An 18447-nucleotide genomic window follows, 5' to 3' on the forward strand; every position below is an offset into this window, starting at 1 on the left:
AGTTATATTGAATTGTTAAGTGTTAAGTTAGACTAAATAAAACGAAGTTAAATTAGTGCGAATACTTACCTAAAATAATTAGAACATTGGACCTGAAAGAAAAGTGAAAAATAGTGGGAAGACTTACCTGCTATAATCTGCTACCCCCTGCAAGGGATTTTTCGAAACGTTTCGCTCGAACGGACAACGGCCCGTCCGCTGCTTTGATGATCTACCGACATCAGGTCCTTCGAACCGGATAAGCGTCGAAACTCCGCTCATCTGGTACCCACGTGCTACAATCTACGATCCGCCATTGTTCGATCCATTTGGAACGTTCTAGAACATCCACGAGCTCGCTGCGGGTAGCGACCATTGTTCCTGTTATTGAATTATTCATACAAGGCACATTATTGCCTTTCACAAGGTAATTGCATTTCCAATAACGTTAATTTTTCCCGTGAGAGCTACGCGGTCTTGCGTTTTGCAGATCAGCTCCATACTCTGCCATCATGTCCGCCGAACGCCGCATCAAAGGACTCAAATCGCGCTACAAGAGCTTGAAGTCATCACTCATCCAGATCAAAATCTTTGTCGACGAGTATCAGGAGGATAGGGACTACCTCGAAGTTCCGGTTCGTCTTGAACACCTTCAGAAGCTGTGGACCGACCTGGACAGCGTCCAAAGCGATCTAGAAATGCAGGACGATGATGCTCTGGATGAACTCTTGAAGGAGCGGATGGCGTTCGAGTCGCTTTTCTACAAAGCAAAGGGGTTTCTTTTGGCCATGAACAAGCAGCCTACTACGTCGATCGCGTCTCTGGCTAGTCATTCTCACCACCTTCCTGCACAGTCGTCGCATATCCGCCTGCCAGACGTCAGACTGCCTACGTTTAGTGGAAATATTGACACGTGGCTCAATTTCCACGACCTTTTTGTGTCACTGGTTCATTCCTCGGCCGATCTCTCGAGCATACAAAAGTTCTACTACCTGCGCTCTTCACTCGCTGGCGATGCACTGAAACTCGTTCAGACCGTTCCGATCAGCGCCGAGAACTACCCTATTGCATGGGAACTTCTGATAAATCACTATCAGAACACTGCCCGACTCAAGCGCACCTACGTAGATGCTTTATTCGACTTCCCTTCGTTGAAGCGGGAATCTGCGACGGAATTGCACTCGATGGTCGAGAAATTTGAATCGAACGTGAAAATCCTGAAACAGCTCGGTGAACGCACGGAGTATTGGGATATAATCCTGATCCGCATGCTTAGCATTCGACTAGACCCGACCACGAGGAGAGACTGGGAGGAGCATTCGTCTGCGCTGGACAACGTGTCGTTCCAGGAACTGACCACCTTCATCAAGAGGCGAGTGACAGTATTACAAACTATCAATATGAAGGCTCCAGAAATTCCACCCCCTGCTACGTCAAAAAGGCCTACTCAACGGCCAGTAGTCAGTAACAACGCTTTTCAGCAGTCAACCAACAGCGGTCGAAACTGCGCCGTCTGCCTCGATCATCATCCGGTCTACCTTTGCCCTGCCTTTTCGAAGCTGGATCTGGAGGGAAAGGAGAAACACGTTCGTCGCCTGCAGCTTTGCAGGAACTGCCTTCGAAAGGGTCATCCGGTGCGGGACTGTCCATCTTCCAGCTCTTGTCGAAGATGCAGAGGACGTCATCACACTCAACTCTGCTCGGGGGAAAGCGTAGTCGCTGTGCACTCCAGGGCTACAGAATCCGAACACGCGAGATCGGTCCCCACTCCAGCGGCTGAACATCAAACACCAAAATCTTGTATCAGCGCATCTCTCAACTATACGCCTAACTGCGCTCCATCTGAGAGTCGTCACAAGAACGTCCTACTCGCTACTGCTATTGTAACCTTGGTCGATGCCAACGGGGCAGCTCATCTCGCTCGGGCTCTTCTGGATTCTGGGAGCGAATACTGTTTCGTAACGGAGTCGTTCTCGCAGTCGATCAAGGCACCACGTCAAAAGATCTCGCTGCCAATCTCGGGGATTGGGCAGTCATCAACCTACGCGCGCTACAAAATCGTGTCCACCATACGTTCCAGAACGAGTGAATACTCCGCCACCGTGGAATTAGTGGTACTTCCGAAGGTCACAATCGATCTCCCATCGTCATCCATAGATCCCTCTGCATGGAAGATCCCTCCTGGAATTCAGTTGGCCGATCCGACTTTCTACCGCTCTCATCCGATCGACTTGATTCTGGGCGCGGAAATCTTTTTTGACCTCTTCACGGTGGATGGTCGAATCCAACTCGGAGACTCGTCGCCATTCCTCGTCAACTCCGTACTTGGTTGGGTGTTGTCCGGGAAAATCTCGAACGGAACCCCAACCACTCCGATCGTTTCCAACGTAGCCAACGTCACAACGGTCACTGAACTACAGCATCAGATGGAGCGATTTTGGACCATCGAGGAAGGCAACCCCTCATCGTGCTATTCGTTGGAAGAAACAGCATGCGAGAACCACTTTCGCCAAACTGTAGCTCGCAACCTGGACGGCAGGTACATCGTTCGCCTACCACTACAAAGCAACGTACTCGAGCAGCTTGGTGATAATCGTTCCAACGCTATTCGTCGGTTTCGGATGCTCGAGAGTCGTCTGAATCGCCAACACGATATCGCTGATCAATACACTGACTTCATGAACGAGTACCAGTCACTTGGACACATGCGACGCGTCACGGAGTACCAGACACCGCCTGAAAACTGCTATCATCTCCCGCACCACGCAGTCATTCGGGAAGAGAGTACGACCACGAAACTTCGGGTCGTATTTGACGCATCGGCTAAGACTTCCAACGGCCCATCTCTGAATGACGCCCTCCTGGTCGGTCCGATCGTGCAGGAGGACCTCCGAAGCATCATCATGCGCTCGAGGCGAAACAAGGTAATGCTAATTGCTGACATTAAGCAAATGTTCCGCCAGATCCTGGTGGACCCACGAGACACGCCGTTACAGCGCATCGTCTGGCGTTCTACACCGGACGCACCTCTAGACACCTTCGAACTACAAACGGTTACCTACGGCACCGCGAGCGCTCCCTTTCTAGCGACGAGAGTTCTTCAGCAGCTTGCAGACGACGAACAAAACAACTTTCCCAAGGCAGCAGAGGTTCTACGAAAGGACTTTTATGTCGACGACCTGTTCTCGGGAGCCAACAGCATAGAGGAAGCCATCGAACTCCGAGAACAACTTGAAGCGCTCCTGTCGAGAGGAGGATTCCAACTCCGCAAGTGGGCCTCCAACGAACAAGCTGTTTTGGAAGGAGTAGCTGAAGACAACCTTGCCCTGAAACCCACCGTAGAACTCGACGACGGCCAATGCATCAAAACGTTAGGATTGCACTGGGAACCAGCCAACGATATTCTACTGTACCGTATTCAGATTCTCACCGATTCCACTCCACTCACTAAACGCATCGCTCTGTCGCAAATCGCTCGTTTGTTTGACCCACTCGGCCTGGTGGGTCCAGTGGTAACATTTGCCAAGGTCTTTATGCAGACACTGTGGACGCTTCTGACCGACGAAGGCAAATCGTGGGGCTGGGACGACCAACTGCCGTCGATGTTCGTCTCACGCTGGGGATTGTACCTCTCCGAACTTCCTCGCTTGAATGAGCTTCGAATCGAACGCTACATTTTATGCTCGAACCCAACGCTCACTCAACTCCACTTTTTCTCCGATGCAAGCAAACAAGCGTACGGCGCTTGCTGTTACGTCAGGTCTATTGACTCTACAGGCGCGATCAAAGTGGCGCTACTAACCTCTAAATCAAAAGTAGCTCCACTCAAGCAACAATCCATACCTCGACTAGAGCTCTGCGGAGCTCTTCTCTCCGCCCAACTGTACCAAAAGGTGACGTCATCCCTCCAACTACCCGCCGAAGCTTACTTTTGGGTGGACTCAACAACCGTGCTTTGCTGGCTCCAAAGTACACCGTCAACGTGGACCACCTTCGTTGCGAATCGTGTGTCCAAAATCCAACTATCAACCGAACACTGCAACTGGAACCACGTAACCGGACTGGACAATCCTGCTGACTGTCTCTCTCGCGGCTGTTCTGCAGAGAGTCTACTCGAAAACGACATCTGGTGGAATGGGCCACGATGGCTGCGACTCGATGAAGCAGCTTGGCCTGCTCGACGCACAAACAACGTCTCCAACTCGGAAGAGATACAGGAAGTAATAAAAACCACAGCAGTCGCTTCGCGTGTGGTCACCGAACCTAGCTTCATAGATGAAATCGTGGAAAAATTCTCCAGCTACACACGCTTGGTACGAGTTGTGGCCTACTGTCATCGTTTTCTGCTGAATCGCGTTCACAACTACAAGCTGACAATCAACACCAACAACCAAACTTCGGAAATTAATCCCCTCAGTAGGGACGAAATACGAAACGCGGAAGCTGCTTTGATCAGACTCGTTCAGCAGCAAGAGTTTCCCGACGAGTGGAAAAGGCTTCAGCAGTCACAACCCGTTAGACCTAAGTCTCGTCTTCGGTGGTTCGCTCCATTCATGTCTCCGGAACGGCTAATCAGGATTGGTGGGCGTCTCGCTCACGCCTCACAGCCTTACGACAGTAAGCATCAGATTTTGCTACCTGGCTCGCATCCTCTCTCGGCTCTTCTGGTTCGCAGTTTACACTTGAAACAACTGCACGCTGCTCCACAACTTCTGCTTACAATTTTACGCCTGCGGTACTGGATCACAGGGGCCAGAAGTCTAGCAAAAGTAGTCGTCCACCAGTGTATCATCTGCTTCAAAGCCCGCCCGAAGCTTGTGGAACAATTCATGGGCGAACTACCAGCCGCACGAGTAACCGCCAACCGACCTTTCTCCACTACGGGAGTGGACTACTGGGGTCCAATAACGCTTCAACCACCCTACCGTCGAGCAGCCCCAAGCAAAGCGTACATCGCTGTATTTGTGTGCTTTTCCACACGCGCTGTGCACATAGAGCTCGTCACCGACCTCAGCACAGCAAAATTTATTCAGGCTCTACGTCGCTTCGTTTCTCGTCGAGGTCTGTGCGCGGAGATTTACAGCGACAACGGCCGTAACTTCCTCGGAGCGGACAACGAAATACAACGACTTGTGCGAAACCAGCAACATCGTCAAGCAGTCGCCCAAGAGTGTGCCAGCAACGGAATTGTTTGGCATTTCAATCCGCCTAAAGCATCGCATTTCGGTGGCCTGTGGGAGGCCGCTATTCGATCCGCACAAAAACACTTCACTCGCGCTCTGGGAACTCATCGCTTGGCTTTTGACGAGATGCTCACGCTACTCGCGCAAATTGAATGCTGCCTTAACTCTCGTCCCATCGTTCCCATCAGCGACGATCCGTCCGACATGGAACCGCTAACACCGGGCCACTTCCTTGTTGGGTCCGCTCTAAAGGCCGTGCCAGATTCGGATGTGTCTGAAATTCCTCTAAACCGCAGCAAACCCAGAAACTACTGCAGAACATCTGGAAAAGGTGGCACTCCGAATATTTGTCGACACTTCAAGCGAGAACAAAGTGGTGCCGTCCTCCAGTCACAATCAGCAAGGGTCAGCTCGTTCTTCTAAAGGATGAAAATTGTCCTCCGATGGTATGGCCAACAGCAAGAATCATCGAAGTACATCCTGGCGCCGACAACATCATCCGTGTGGTCACCGTTCAGACGCCGGAAGGTCGCTACATTCGTCCTGTGTCGAAGATTTGTTTGCTGCCAAACAACACAAGAGGAAACACCACCGAATAACAACAACACCGAATACTAAAAACAACAACATCCGCTTTACTGAAGAAATCCACGTCACGATTCCAGCAGATTCACTCATAATAAAATAAATACAACGCCCTGATTAATGAGGGACAAGTTACTGGTCATCGTCGTCGCTCGCAATCAAAACAACATCGCCTGACGTCTATCGAGTGACAGCCGCTCTCATCATCATCGAAGGAACCATCATCAACAATGTTCATTTATCGTTTAACTGTCAGAATGGACGATTCTGAAGGGGCCGGTATGTTCGTGACAACACGAAGGAGCGCCAACTATCTGTGGATGGAGGAACTACAACAACGAAAACCCCTCGTTCGTCAGACATGCGTTTGTTATTATTATGCGTTTGTCTCGCGTTTGGTTGACGTTTAATCATTTCCGCATATCGAACGAATGACGTCACGACGGGTATAAAAGGAGGACGTCGTGCTTAGCTCTTTCTCTTTCCTGTTCAACGACGCCTGCCGTCAACTCTTTCCTGTTCAACGACGCCTGCCGTCAACTCTTTTTTTACTCAACGACGCATGCTGTCAACCTCTTTCCGGCCGAAGACACCTCGTGAACAAGTTAACCTCAGTGGGAAAAATAATTTGTGCAACTGATATCGAAGTTATATTGAATTGTTAAGTGTTAAGTTAGACTAAATAAAACGAAGTTAAATTAGTGCGAATACTTACCTGAAATAATTAGAACATTGGACCTGAAAGAAAAGTGAAAAATAGTGGGAAGACTTACCTGCTATAATCTGCTACCCCCTGCAAGGGATTTTTCGAAACGTTTCGCTCGAACGGACAACGGCCCGTCCGCTGCTTTGATGATCTACCGACAGTTAGTTTTTATTATTCTGAATGATAGAATTATATTACGAATTACAACATTAATTTCAACACTGGTTCGATCAAAAAGGTAAATAAACAAAGCCCGAGTCACGAACACGTTTGCTTCTTTTACCAGAGAAACATCTGAAAATATGCGGAAATAAGGTGCAAGAAATTTATTTTTCAAGCAAAATGCATTTGAAAAATAAATTTTATTGACTCCGCATGACACAGGTAGTATCAATCAAAAGTACTGGTTATATTTACTAATTATACCTCTCAGTGTATTTATAGATTTTGAGAGATGGCAGAATTGAATAGCGAGAATAGTGACATCTACTGATCAGTAGCTTAAACAGTAAAAACACATAGTAGCACCAACTGGTTACTTTTGATGTAACGCATCCTGAACTGATGTGGGTATTTTACATTCGGAATCAAATTGATGAATTATAAAATTTTTACAGGGTGTTTGTCTTTATGAAAGATCGGATGCATCAATCTGATAGTTAAATAATTCAATAATGATAATTTCTTGGTTCCAGCATGGGATAGGTACTTGGTCTGATATCTCAAAATGTTATTTATATTCTACCGACCTATCATAAATCGAAATCGAGTAATGCATTCTTCTAAAACAGTTCACTTTGATGAACGTTTCACTCATCAACCGTTCATCTAAGTGAATCAGTTCTTTTGAGCCGTTCTTTCGCTCTTCCGTTCAGCGTAAACATAGAATGTTAGCTGGAACCCAACATCAATAGACAGCTATTAATGGATATCGTTGGATTGGATAGTGTACGTATGGGATTTATATTTTTAAAATTTAGTGGGGAAAGATAAGCTGCTTCTTCTTTGAAAGTCGCAAACTGTATGTGAAAATATGTTTATCGGTCGACAAAAGATTATGTAATAATTTGATGCGCACAAAATATGTGCAATTCTCATATCCTCTTTTTGGACAACACACAGGTTCCATGTAAGATCATATTTCATAATGTTCATTCAGGGGAAAAAATCAGCAGCGAACAATCAATCACACAAACAATCACGATAACACGTACACGCAATAGGCCAAACAATGAATTGAAAGCAACAAAAAAAACAGGAAGTGGGTTATATCTATGGTATAACCGCAAGGGTGACGTAGGACTATCGTTGATTTAGAGATCATTTGTATGAAGTTGAATCTGAATTCATTCTGAATGAATGAATATTTGGAGAACTTCGAAAACGAGAGCGTTACGTTGGAGGCACAAGGTTTTATGCATCCAATATTGGATACGGAAATATCCTACTGATGGGGAAGAATAATCTTCAGAAGCTATCCTGTTGATTGCGATTGATTGAAAAATCATAAAACCTAATGTATTTGGTCACAGTGTTACATGGATAGAAAACATTAAAATAAACTCTTTCATATGAATGTAATTTTAAATTTCCAGAGGAACTGGAAATGTGGAAATATCTAATTAACGATTAGATATTTCCACATTTTCCTCGATACTGGAAGCCCACCAGTGGTTAATGCTAACTCGATAACCATCTGTTAATAGCACTTGATTGAAACATATTTGGTCACAGTGTTACATGGATAGAAAACATTCAAATAAACTCTTTCACATGAATGTGTTTTTAAATTCCTAGAGGAACTGGCAGATTATTTTCCGGATCTTTCTCGATCCAAACGGAAAGAATTCCGTGCGTGTATGTGTGTGTGTGTAGCGGCTGCTTCGAGATCTTCCCGGGGAACCGTTTGTAGCATCACTCTCCTCCTGATGGATTCCCTTCTGGCCTAAGGTGCACAAACAGGCTCTTGGTGACACCGTTCATCCGCGCTTTCATGATAAATGAAGAGCTTCACCACAACAGCGACAACATGCTCCAATCGCTGTTCAATTAGAACTGAGTGGATTTCCGAGCGGCGCTCGCTTATATACCGATTGGTGATTTCAATAGCCTATTTTGAAAGCAAATTTAAGACTATTGAAACAAGTTTTTGGATCAGAAAGTAACAAGTATAGAACGCGTAGACATTTTATCTTTCGAATGAAGTGTTTATCATACCATTTCGTTCAGTTGTTTAGGAGCTATTAACACTCAAAATCTCGGTCTCCGGCGTAACGCTTTCGTTTTCGAAACTTTGATTTTACACCGCGGAAATGAAAGACGTAGTCCTACGTCAAAACTTTTTTCTCAACATATATACGACAACACTATAAGATTTTATGATTACCTAATCCATGAATCGCGTCAGCTTCCCCCAGATTTTTTTCTGGTAATCAGGAAATATCTGAATGTTACGCAGAATTGAAAGAATACATGAAATTGAAAATATATAGTTTTGCTTTTAAAACTACGAAAATTTAATTTAATTTTTAACCCACAATTGAGTATGCACTAACAAAATAAACCCTGCGTTACAGGCATTTTGCTCATAAATGACAATATCGTTTTATTTTCCTTACAAGCGTTCTCGTTATATTTATCCATTCCGTCCAGCGCAAATCAGTTCAGCTGCACTCGTTCGTTCACAAACAGTTCACTCGCAAACCGTTTTTTCGGAATCAGTTCGTTCACGAACCGTTCACTCGCAATCAGTTCGTGTGGAGAGCTACCGTTATTTGAAAAAGAACGACCGTTCGTTCACTCTTTTCGGCTAACTAGATCTTTCGTACCGTTCGTGAACGGTTTGCCCATCTCTAGTTTGAACCATTAAGTGTTATACACTTGAGTATCCCCAGAAAAAGACACTCCGTGTTTAATAGATAAATATATAGATGGATAGAGAGGGAAAAAGGGATAAACACGAGTCAAAAGATAGAGAACCTTTCAGTAATTATATAGATCCTTTTGTGAAAAGTAATTGAATCTCGCGCAAAAATAATTGTTCCTATTGATGGACATTTGAATAAATCGATGATGTGAGAAATTAAACACTGGAAAATTTGAAATAAAAGTTATCATTGCACTTACGTGGACTTACCTGGAATATTCAACTGGATACTTACCTGAAAAATCAAACTGAATACTTACTTGAACCGCTTAACTATCTACTATCTAACTATCTACTATCCTGGAGATTACCTGGAACGAAAATGAAATGGATTTGTGTAAAGTTAGGATGGAACAACAATTGGTTTAATTCAGCCCACGAACCGCTGAGACACAACAGGGACTATATATTTTTTCATTTTTATAGTGCTATGTTTTTATGGAGAAACATCATTCTTTCAACACGGATTTAATGCGACTCACAATTCGGGTGGAAAAAGTCACAGGACTTCGTTAGGCTATGTATTGATTTTGGATATATTTGAAGAATTACATCGTTAAACTCTTTGACCCTGTAAAGGGCCGTTTTGTTTGGTTGTTGGATATTGTTTGTTCACTCCACCAGTGTTTACCGAGTGATGATGACAGAAGGATGGTAAACAGTCGTTGGATGGTGCGTATCAGATAAAAGATACCGAAGTGGAACGAGATATGGTGAAATCCTAGACGAGATGTCTCCTATGTTATTAAAAACTTACCAATGTAATATAACATAATTACTAATACCGGACACAATTATCAATTTTTCTCATCAGTAAAAACATGTTACTTTAATATAGGGTGAACATAATTGAAATGGGAAAGGAAATTTTCTTTTATAACTTTTACTTTCTGGGTGTTTATTCATCCCAAATGCGAATTTTAATTGGACTAACAACTCCTAATACTATATGTAGTGCATATGGGAAATCACTTTTTCTAATATTTCTTCCCTTTTCCAATTTTTCTCGCCGTATAAACTTTCCTTGGGTGAAAATGAACACAACAAAACAGAGAGCTTGAATCAAAGGACCCATTCTCGAGCGGGAACACACCTTGATTTTTATTGATGAAAATTGAAATAAATCGTTTCATATATCAAGTCATTTTTAACACAACTGCTATCATATATAACTTTACACTTACACTTGTGCTAAGTTTTTCACAATACACAATCGGTCATTGATATGAAATTTCACGAAGCAACCAACATTAACATTCCAAATTTAAATTTTATTTGCAAGAATTAATCGTATCACTCACCTCACTTACAATATAAAAATGCCCCCGACTTGCATATATTTGCAATGCCTATTTCCCTCAGGTAGCTTGGTTTAGATGTATCTGTCAGGGAATACATTTCGGTATGAATAAAAGCTCTCCCTACTTTCATTTATTTGCAATGCCGACTTCCCCCAGGTAGCTTGGTTTTGATGTCCCTGTTAGGGACCCGCCGCATGTGTCGTCAATTTCAACCAATCAGAAGTAGATATTGCCGTTAGGATAGGGGTTAAGATTTTTCAATTGTTTGATAGTTAGTTTCATGACATATATTGTTTCTTCAATATAAAAAATTGTGATGGAGTGCCGAAATCGATTGACGCAAAAATTTCATCAATCCATCATGAAATGACTGAGTAATAAGCGTTTGAAATTGGACAATTTTCACGATGTGCTCGATTTTGGATTTTTTATTTGTACCCCAATATGTTCCCGAAAGACGGAATCCTACGTCAAAAACACATCTAGAGTAACACGGGGTGAGTTGGACATACGGGGTGATTTAGACCACCCCTTTATCTCAAAAAGTACGGTTCAACTTGGATTTTTTAATGTCATTTTCTTTTATTATTGAACCGTATGTAACTAACGTAAAAAAAACTTTGGTAAAATTCGACAGGTGGAAGGAAACGGTAGCATGAGCACAACAAGCACTTTGATTGTCAAAAATGTGAGTTTTCCGATCGTGGTTTTAAGGTTTTTCCCGCTGATTAAACAAACTTTTGATGTATTGTGCAGTAAAATTCTGTTCGCCTACAGAAGAGGAACAATTTGATGCAGCGAAACTGTAAGTTTGATAACAATAAATGAAATTAATTGTATTTTAATTTTTGCATGTTGTGTGGGGTGAAATGGACACGTTTCTGTGGGGTGAATTGGTCCTACAGGTTTGAGGCTTTTCTTCGATCTAATTGATTCCAGATGTTACGGAATTACAAAAAGAGGATGGGCAGATAACGTTGGAAGAACGAGAAGCTTGAAAGAGCAACTCAGGCCATCAAGAACGGATTTTCTATGACCAACAACGAAAGTGTTTGAAAACGCTCGAACAACAGTGAAACGATTCATGCAGAATTCGAGATGGTGTCAATCTAATTTTTCTGGTCTGGAATCTGGCCAAGACACCTGGTATCGACCCCAAAACACTGTTACTGATTGTGATATTATCCCAAAATACTTTACATAAACATAAGTATGTTTTTTCGATGAAACACACACTGGACCAAATCACCCCGCATAAAATTTTAATGTCCAAAAATCATCTCTTTTATTTTATGATATATTTGGTAGTATGAAGCTTGATATATTGATTAAACATTATTGATTGAGAGAAAACAAGTGTAGCTTACTATACAATGTGACATTTTTTATTTAGACCGTATTGGTTTGGAAATATTAGGCGATTTGCTTAGGTGTTCCAAATTCCCCCCTTTTTCCCCTATATTGTATTTTAAATATTTAAAAAACAGGAAGTGGGTTATATCTATGGTATAACCGCAAGGGTGACGTAGGACTATCGTTGATTTAGAGATCATTTGTTTGAAGTTGAATCTAAATCCATCCTGAATGAATGAATAAATAAATATTTGGGTGACTTCAAAAACGAGAGCGTTACGTTGGAGGCTCAAGGTTTTATGCATCCAATATTGGATACAAAATACCTTGTTCTGAAGAATAATCTTCAGAAGCTTTCCTGCTAACTGCACTTGATTGACAAATCACAAAACCAAATGGTCGCAGTATTATATGGATAGAAAACATTTAAATAAACTTGCTTGAATGTAATTTTCAATTCCAAGGGGAACTGGCAGATTATTTTTCATCATTTCTTTCCAGGTTTCTTCTCGATAACCAGCAAACGAAAAGAGTTGCGCGCGTGTATGTGTGTGTGTGTGTGTGGCGGCTGCTTCGATGTCTTCCCGAGGAACCGTATTTCGATGCTGATACTCTCTTGGTCACGAGAGTATCAGCATCGGCTTTTCTGCGCTCCCTCACAGTTAAAACAAACTGATTGCATTTCAGGTCAGGTCAGGCCGTGTAATGAATCCCTCGATCCCTCGCCGTTCAGCTCGTTCAGTAACGATGTTGTCTTGTCGATGTGCTCAGGCGTCGTGCACAAATTACGTAACGCTAAAAATCCGGATCTTGAACCCCCTCCCCCCCCCTTACGTAACACAATTTCCTATCTCTAATAAACAGAAAGTAACGCAACAACCCCTTATCGCGTTACGTAATTTTCGGCGACTGAGCAATAATCGATTGAAAATAATATAATTTTCGCGATACGAAACATTTTCCGTTGCGCGCGGATACGAAAATATCCTACTGATCCTCTAGAGGCGAATGAACTGAAAAGTTTAAAGCCTCTTTAATCCAACGTCATCATCATCATCCTACTGATGGGGAAGAATAATCTTCAGAAGCTTTCCAGTTAATTACACTTGATTGAAAAATTTCGAAATCAAATGTATTTGGTCGCTGTGTTATATGGTTAGAAAAAATTAAAATAAACTCTTTCGCATGAATGTATTTTTCAATTCCCAGGGAACTGGCAGATTATTTTTCAGCAACGATTAGATCTTTCCGGAATTTTCTCGATGCTGTATGGCATCCAAACGAAAATTCTCGTTTCAGTTTGGCCTGCAAAAAACTTTTCTGAACTCTAATCCATCAAATTTGGAGCCCTGAAAAGGGCTGTTGATTATATGCTAAGCTAATATAGCACCTTCTCCTTGGATTCGACGGGCCAGCTGAATGTCCTTGGGCATGATGTGACGCGTTTTACGTGGATAGCACACAAATTTGTATCTTCGAATAAGCCTCCTGCAGCGTCATAACCGCGGAACTTTGGAAGCGCAAGTCGGTTTTGAAGTCATGAGCAATTTCACGAACCAAATGCTGCAAAGGTAGCTTGCGGATCAGCAATTCGGTCGACTTCCGATAGCGATGAATTTCACGCAAAGTTCCCGGTCGATAGTGATGTGGCTTCTTCACCTATCCTGCGGCTGGTGCGCTTATCCAAGCTGCTTTCGTGTGCCTTACCACCGAAAGACTAACGAGCTGTCTGCGAAAGACTAACGAGCTCGAGTCCTCACGGTGCGAGAGTAGAGTAAGAAATGAACGAAAGCAAGGGAAGTATCATTTTATAAAACATAAAAGTATCGAATGTAAACCCTCGGAGGACTCGATTCCTCCTTTGAGCATTAATAAACTCTTTCTGGCAAAACGATGTGGTATGAATCACATTATTTGAATGATAGAATGAAGAAGTTTTCTGCCAATTTCCTTCAACCTCCAAACATATCTTTCTCCCGTTTGTCGTTTTCGCGTTCGCTAATCCTTTCTCACAACACACATTTCTCACTTGAGAAATTGTTGAGTAAACATTGTTTGCCAGTGCGCGTAGAGCGGGAATTCCTAAAGATTCATTGCACCTCTAATAAATTGCCGAAAGACGTGGTCTTACGTTGATCGCACTTGATTGAAAAAATCCAAAACGAAATGTATTTGGTCGCAGCATTATATGAGTAGAAAGCAAATAATCGCTCGAAAATGACTTGATTTTCGCGATGTAAAACATTTTCCGTTTTTCATGTTATGCATCCAATATTGGATATGAAAATTTCCACTGATAAGGAAAAAAATATTCAGAAGCTTTCCTGTTAATTGCGATTGATTGAAAAATAACAAAACCAAATGTATTTGGTTGCAGTGTTATATGGATAGAAAACATTAAAATAAACTATTTCGCATGAATGTATTTTTCAATTCCCAGGGGAACTGGCAGATTATTTTTCAGCAACGATGATAGCAACGAGAATTCCGCGCGTGTATGTGTGTGTGTGCCATCACTCTTCTCCTGATGGATTCCCTTCTGGCCTTAGGTGCACAAACAGGCTGTTGGTGACACCGTTCATCAGCGCTTTCATGATAAACGAAATTAGCTTCACCACAACAGCGACAACATGCTCCAGTCGCTGTTCAATCATAACTGAGTGGGTTTACGAGCGGCGCTCGCTTATATACCGATTGGTGATTTCTATAGCCTGTTTTGAAAGCAATTTTAAGACTATTGAAATAAGTTTTTGGATGAAAAACAGGAAGTGGGTTATATCTATGGTATAACCGCAAGGGTGACGTAGGACTATCGTTGATTTAGAGATCATTTGTTTGAAGTTGAATCTGAATTCATTCTGAATGAAAGAATATTTGGAGAACTTCGAAAACGAGAGCGTTACGTTGCAGGCACAAGGTTTTATGCATCCAATATTGGATACGTAAATATCCTACTGATGGGGAAGAATAATCTTCAGAAGCTATCCTGCTAATTGCGATTGATTGAAAAATCACAAAACCAAATGTATTTGGTCACAGTGTTACATGGATAGAAAACATTAAAACAAACTCTTTCACATGAACGTAATTTTAAATTCTCAGAGGAACTGGCAGATTATTTTCAGTAACGATTAGATATTTCCACATTTTCCTCGATTCTGGAAGCCCACCAGTGGTTAATGCCAACTCGATAACCACCTGTTAATAGCCGCGCGTGTATGTGTGTGTAGCGATGTCTTCCCAGGGAACCGTTTGTGGCATCACTCTCTTCCTGATAGATTCCCTTCTGGCCTAGGGTGCACAAACATGCTCTTGGTGACACCGTTCATCCGCGCTTTCATGATAAATAAAGAGCTTCACCGCAACAGCGACAACATGCTCCAATCGCTGTTCAATTAGAACTGAGTGGATTTCCGAGCGCCGCTCGCTTATATACCGATTGGTGATTTCAATAGCCTGTTTTGAAAGCAATTTTAAGACTATTGAAACAAGTTTTTGGATCAAAAAGTAACAAGTATATAACGCGTAGACATTTTATCTTTCGAATGAAGTGTTTATCATACCATTTCGTTCAGTTGTTTAGGAGCTATTAACACTCAAAATCTCGGTCTCCGGCGTAACGCTTTCGTTTTCGAAACTTTGATTTTACACCCCGGTATAGAAATGAAAGACGTAGTCCTACGTCAAAAGTAACAAGTATATGACGCGTAGACATTTTATCTTTCGAATGAAGTGTTTATCATATCATTTCGTTCAGTTGTTTAAGAGCTATTAACGCTCAAAATCTCGGTCTCCGGCGTAACGCTTTCGTTTTCGAAACTTTGATTTTACACCCCGGTATAGAAATGAAAGACGTAGTCCTACGTCAAAAAAATCTTTTCGTGTGATGTCGTAAATCAATGATGATTTTCTTATCTAAACCTTGTTGCATTCGAAACGCTACGAGCTAATCAAATTGTATGAGATGTTGGCACTTAATGATAACACGTAAAACCCGGACAATGTCAAACATATTTCGACGGCAAGTCGTCTGGACGAAACCCGCAACGGAATGGAGCATTACACAGTTGTGCTTTACTATTAAATGCGCCTTGCGAGTATGAGGATATCCTCTGTCATCATCAATTCAAATCAGATATCACCCAATTGTAAGGGTAATGAATGTAGAAAAGGATTTGAACATTGCTGGGAGACAATCTGGGAGATGATTTTTGTACATGAGAATATACGCAATTTCAGTTTTCATTGTTCACAGCAAGGGTTACAGAGAACATAAAAGAATGCGGAACTTTCATGAATGCTGCAGACAGAAACCATTAAAGTTGTTTGATTGGGACTGATTAGATTTGTTCACGCTGGTGTGGAATTTGCCTCATATCGATATTAGTAGGGTTTCTACTGTTGTTGATTCAATGCCAGTTATGTGAGGCTTCGCATTTATATTCACACATTTGATGTTTTGCAGACCATAATATGGAATTGGAATAGTAATGAAAATAGTCAAGATGTTGTGACAGTAATCATCAATCTTCATTCCTCATATAAAATAGCATCTCCAAAAAACTACTGTAGAAGTGCTTTGACTAGCAAATAGGGTGCAGGAGAAACATTCTATCTTTATGCTTTTAATCACACGAAATATTTTAGCCATCCTAAGCAAACATCATCTCTCGCTCTTTTGGCATTCCTGAAATCACTTTCCATCACTCAACCTTCCCTCCCCCTCGATAATGATTGCTTGTTCAGCGTTATCTCGGTGAAACTATCGTAATCTCATCCGGATTACATCGGATCACGTCATCATACTTATCCCTTCCTAATAGCCCTTGAAATGTTCAACTTCCCAACCCATGTGTGGTGCGTTGCTTTCCATCCAATAAACACAAACAAAGCAGGGACTCGAGGCTCGAGGATCAAGCAGATTCTCCTCGTTCAGGTGATTGGCTCCTCAACGAGCGAGCCTGTTTCTGCTGATGAAACGTTTGCATTTTTATCGTGCCTCGTGCCTTCTTCATTTTAGTAAATATCCGATGCTGGCCATCATTGACTCTGCCAATGTCAGCTTCCCTGAGTGCTCTATTCGCTCGGTAAAACAGGTCCAATACCAAAAAAAGGTATGACGTATAACGATGAACTATTGCCAATTTTTCAAAAGCTTCCTCGATATCGCATAGTGCTTCTCACCTTCTGCTCCCCATAAATTTCAATCCTTTTCATATTTATGAGCCAAGTATCGCGAGGTGTTAATGTGCATTTATCATAGTGCCAGGGAAGATGGAAGTCCTCGTCGGAAATGAGTATGTACTAGCAACAGTTTGGGCTAAGATAGCTGTCGATAGCTTTGGCTCTGGCTTCCATATTTCTCATCTTAAATTTTGAATTTCGCACTCAGCGAGAGACAGATGGCGGTCCCTTTCAACCACACCTGGTTCGCTTTCATCTCGGTTGGTAAAGTGATGAAAAAAAAAACGAACAAAATCACCCATAAGTCACGGATAATGTAAAATGTGACGAGTCACCGGAGAGCAGTAAAAGTGGCGTGTTTACATACTGGGGACATGACTGGAGTCTGTAGGACATGTGTTTCTGAGAATTACAGCTATGTTTCATCTGCCAGTATTGATGTTTGTCTTTGGAGTAATTAAGTTTATGGGTTTCATGGTGTTCCGACTATATCTGTCTGGCAGGATCGTACCGATTTAATTATCACAATATTGAAGATGAGTATCTCTATGAGTGTAATATTATATTTTTTATATATGATATAATCCCGTCTGCTGCATAGGTTCCAATACGCTGAATACTAACACTAGCTGACAGATTTCGCGCCAACTCGTCTATGGGATTGGCATGCCCCCCTCAGAACTTAATGTAACTTTGTGGGTGTACAGATCTTACCTAATTAAGCAACTTTGAGCATGATCGTCTATCGTCTATCACCTCCTGAGAGATTCTGGAAAAAAATATTTTTTTCATGTGAGAAAGGTGTTTTCTGACTTCAGAGGGGTTTGAACAAAAATTAAATTGTTCTTTTGTTTCCAATATTTTTTTTTTTGTTTCTGCGTAATCATCAACAATTCAACGAAGAAAAGTGTGACATTGTTTAGCAACATGAGTCAAGCCGTGATCTCCAGGATTTGCAAGGATTACAAATGCAGTGCTGGTATTAACAACCCCAAGTGTAATTGTAATAAACTACGTCGGTTAACAGTAATAGATAAAATGTGTCACCCTTCTAAACTCGAGTCAACCGCGAGTAATCGGTTTCCTATTTCATTAACCGTAGAATTAAGAAAACATGTTAATAGTAAAAGTATAGTTGAGAGTTTGGCTTCTTTAAACCTATGTAACTGAGCCTGTACAAATAAACGAATTATAAAAAAAAAAAACAGTAATAGATAAATTACGTTTACT

General features: G+C 42.1%; 1 protein-coding gene across 1 annotated transcript; it reads left to right on the forward strand.

The window, feature by feature from the left end:
- The first annotated feature begins 491 nt into the window (after positions 1–491).
- LOC129772973 (uncharacterized) lies at positions 492–5585 on the forward strand. The gene has a single exon (XM_055776517.1). It carries the CDS (start codon positions 492–494, stop codon positions 5583–5585), a length of 5094 nt encoding a protein of 1697 aa, XP_055632492.1.
- Positions 5586–18447: the final 12862 nt, after the last annotated feature.

The sequence above is a fragment of the Toxorhynchites rutilus genome, chromosome 3 (assembly GCF_029784135.1).
Source record: "Toxorhynchites rutilus septentrionalis strain SRP chromosome 3, ASM2978413v1, whole genome shotgun sequence".
NCBI classification, from domain to species: Eukaryota; Metazoa; Arthropoda; class Insecta; order Diptera; family Culicidae; genus Toxorhynchites; species Toxorhynchites rutilus.

Excerpts from the sequence above, each read along its gene's own strand:
- LOC129772973 (XM_055776517.1), top strand. The coding sequence starts at position 492 with ATGTCCGCCGAACGCCGCATCAAAGGACTCAAATCGCGCTACAAGAGC.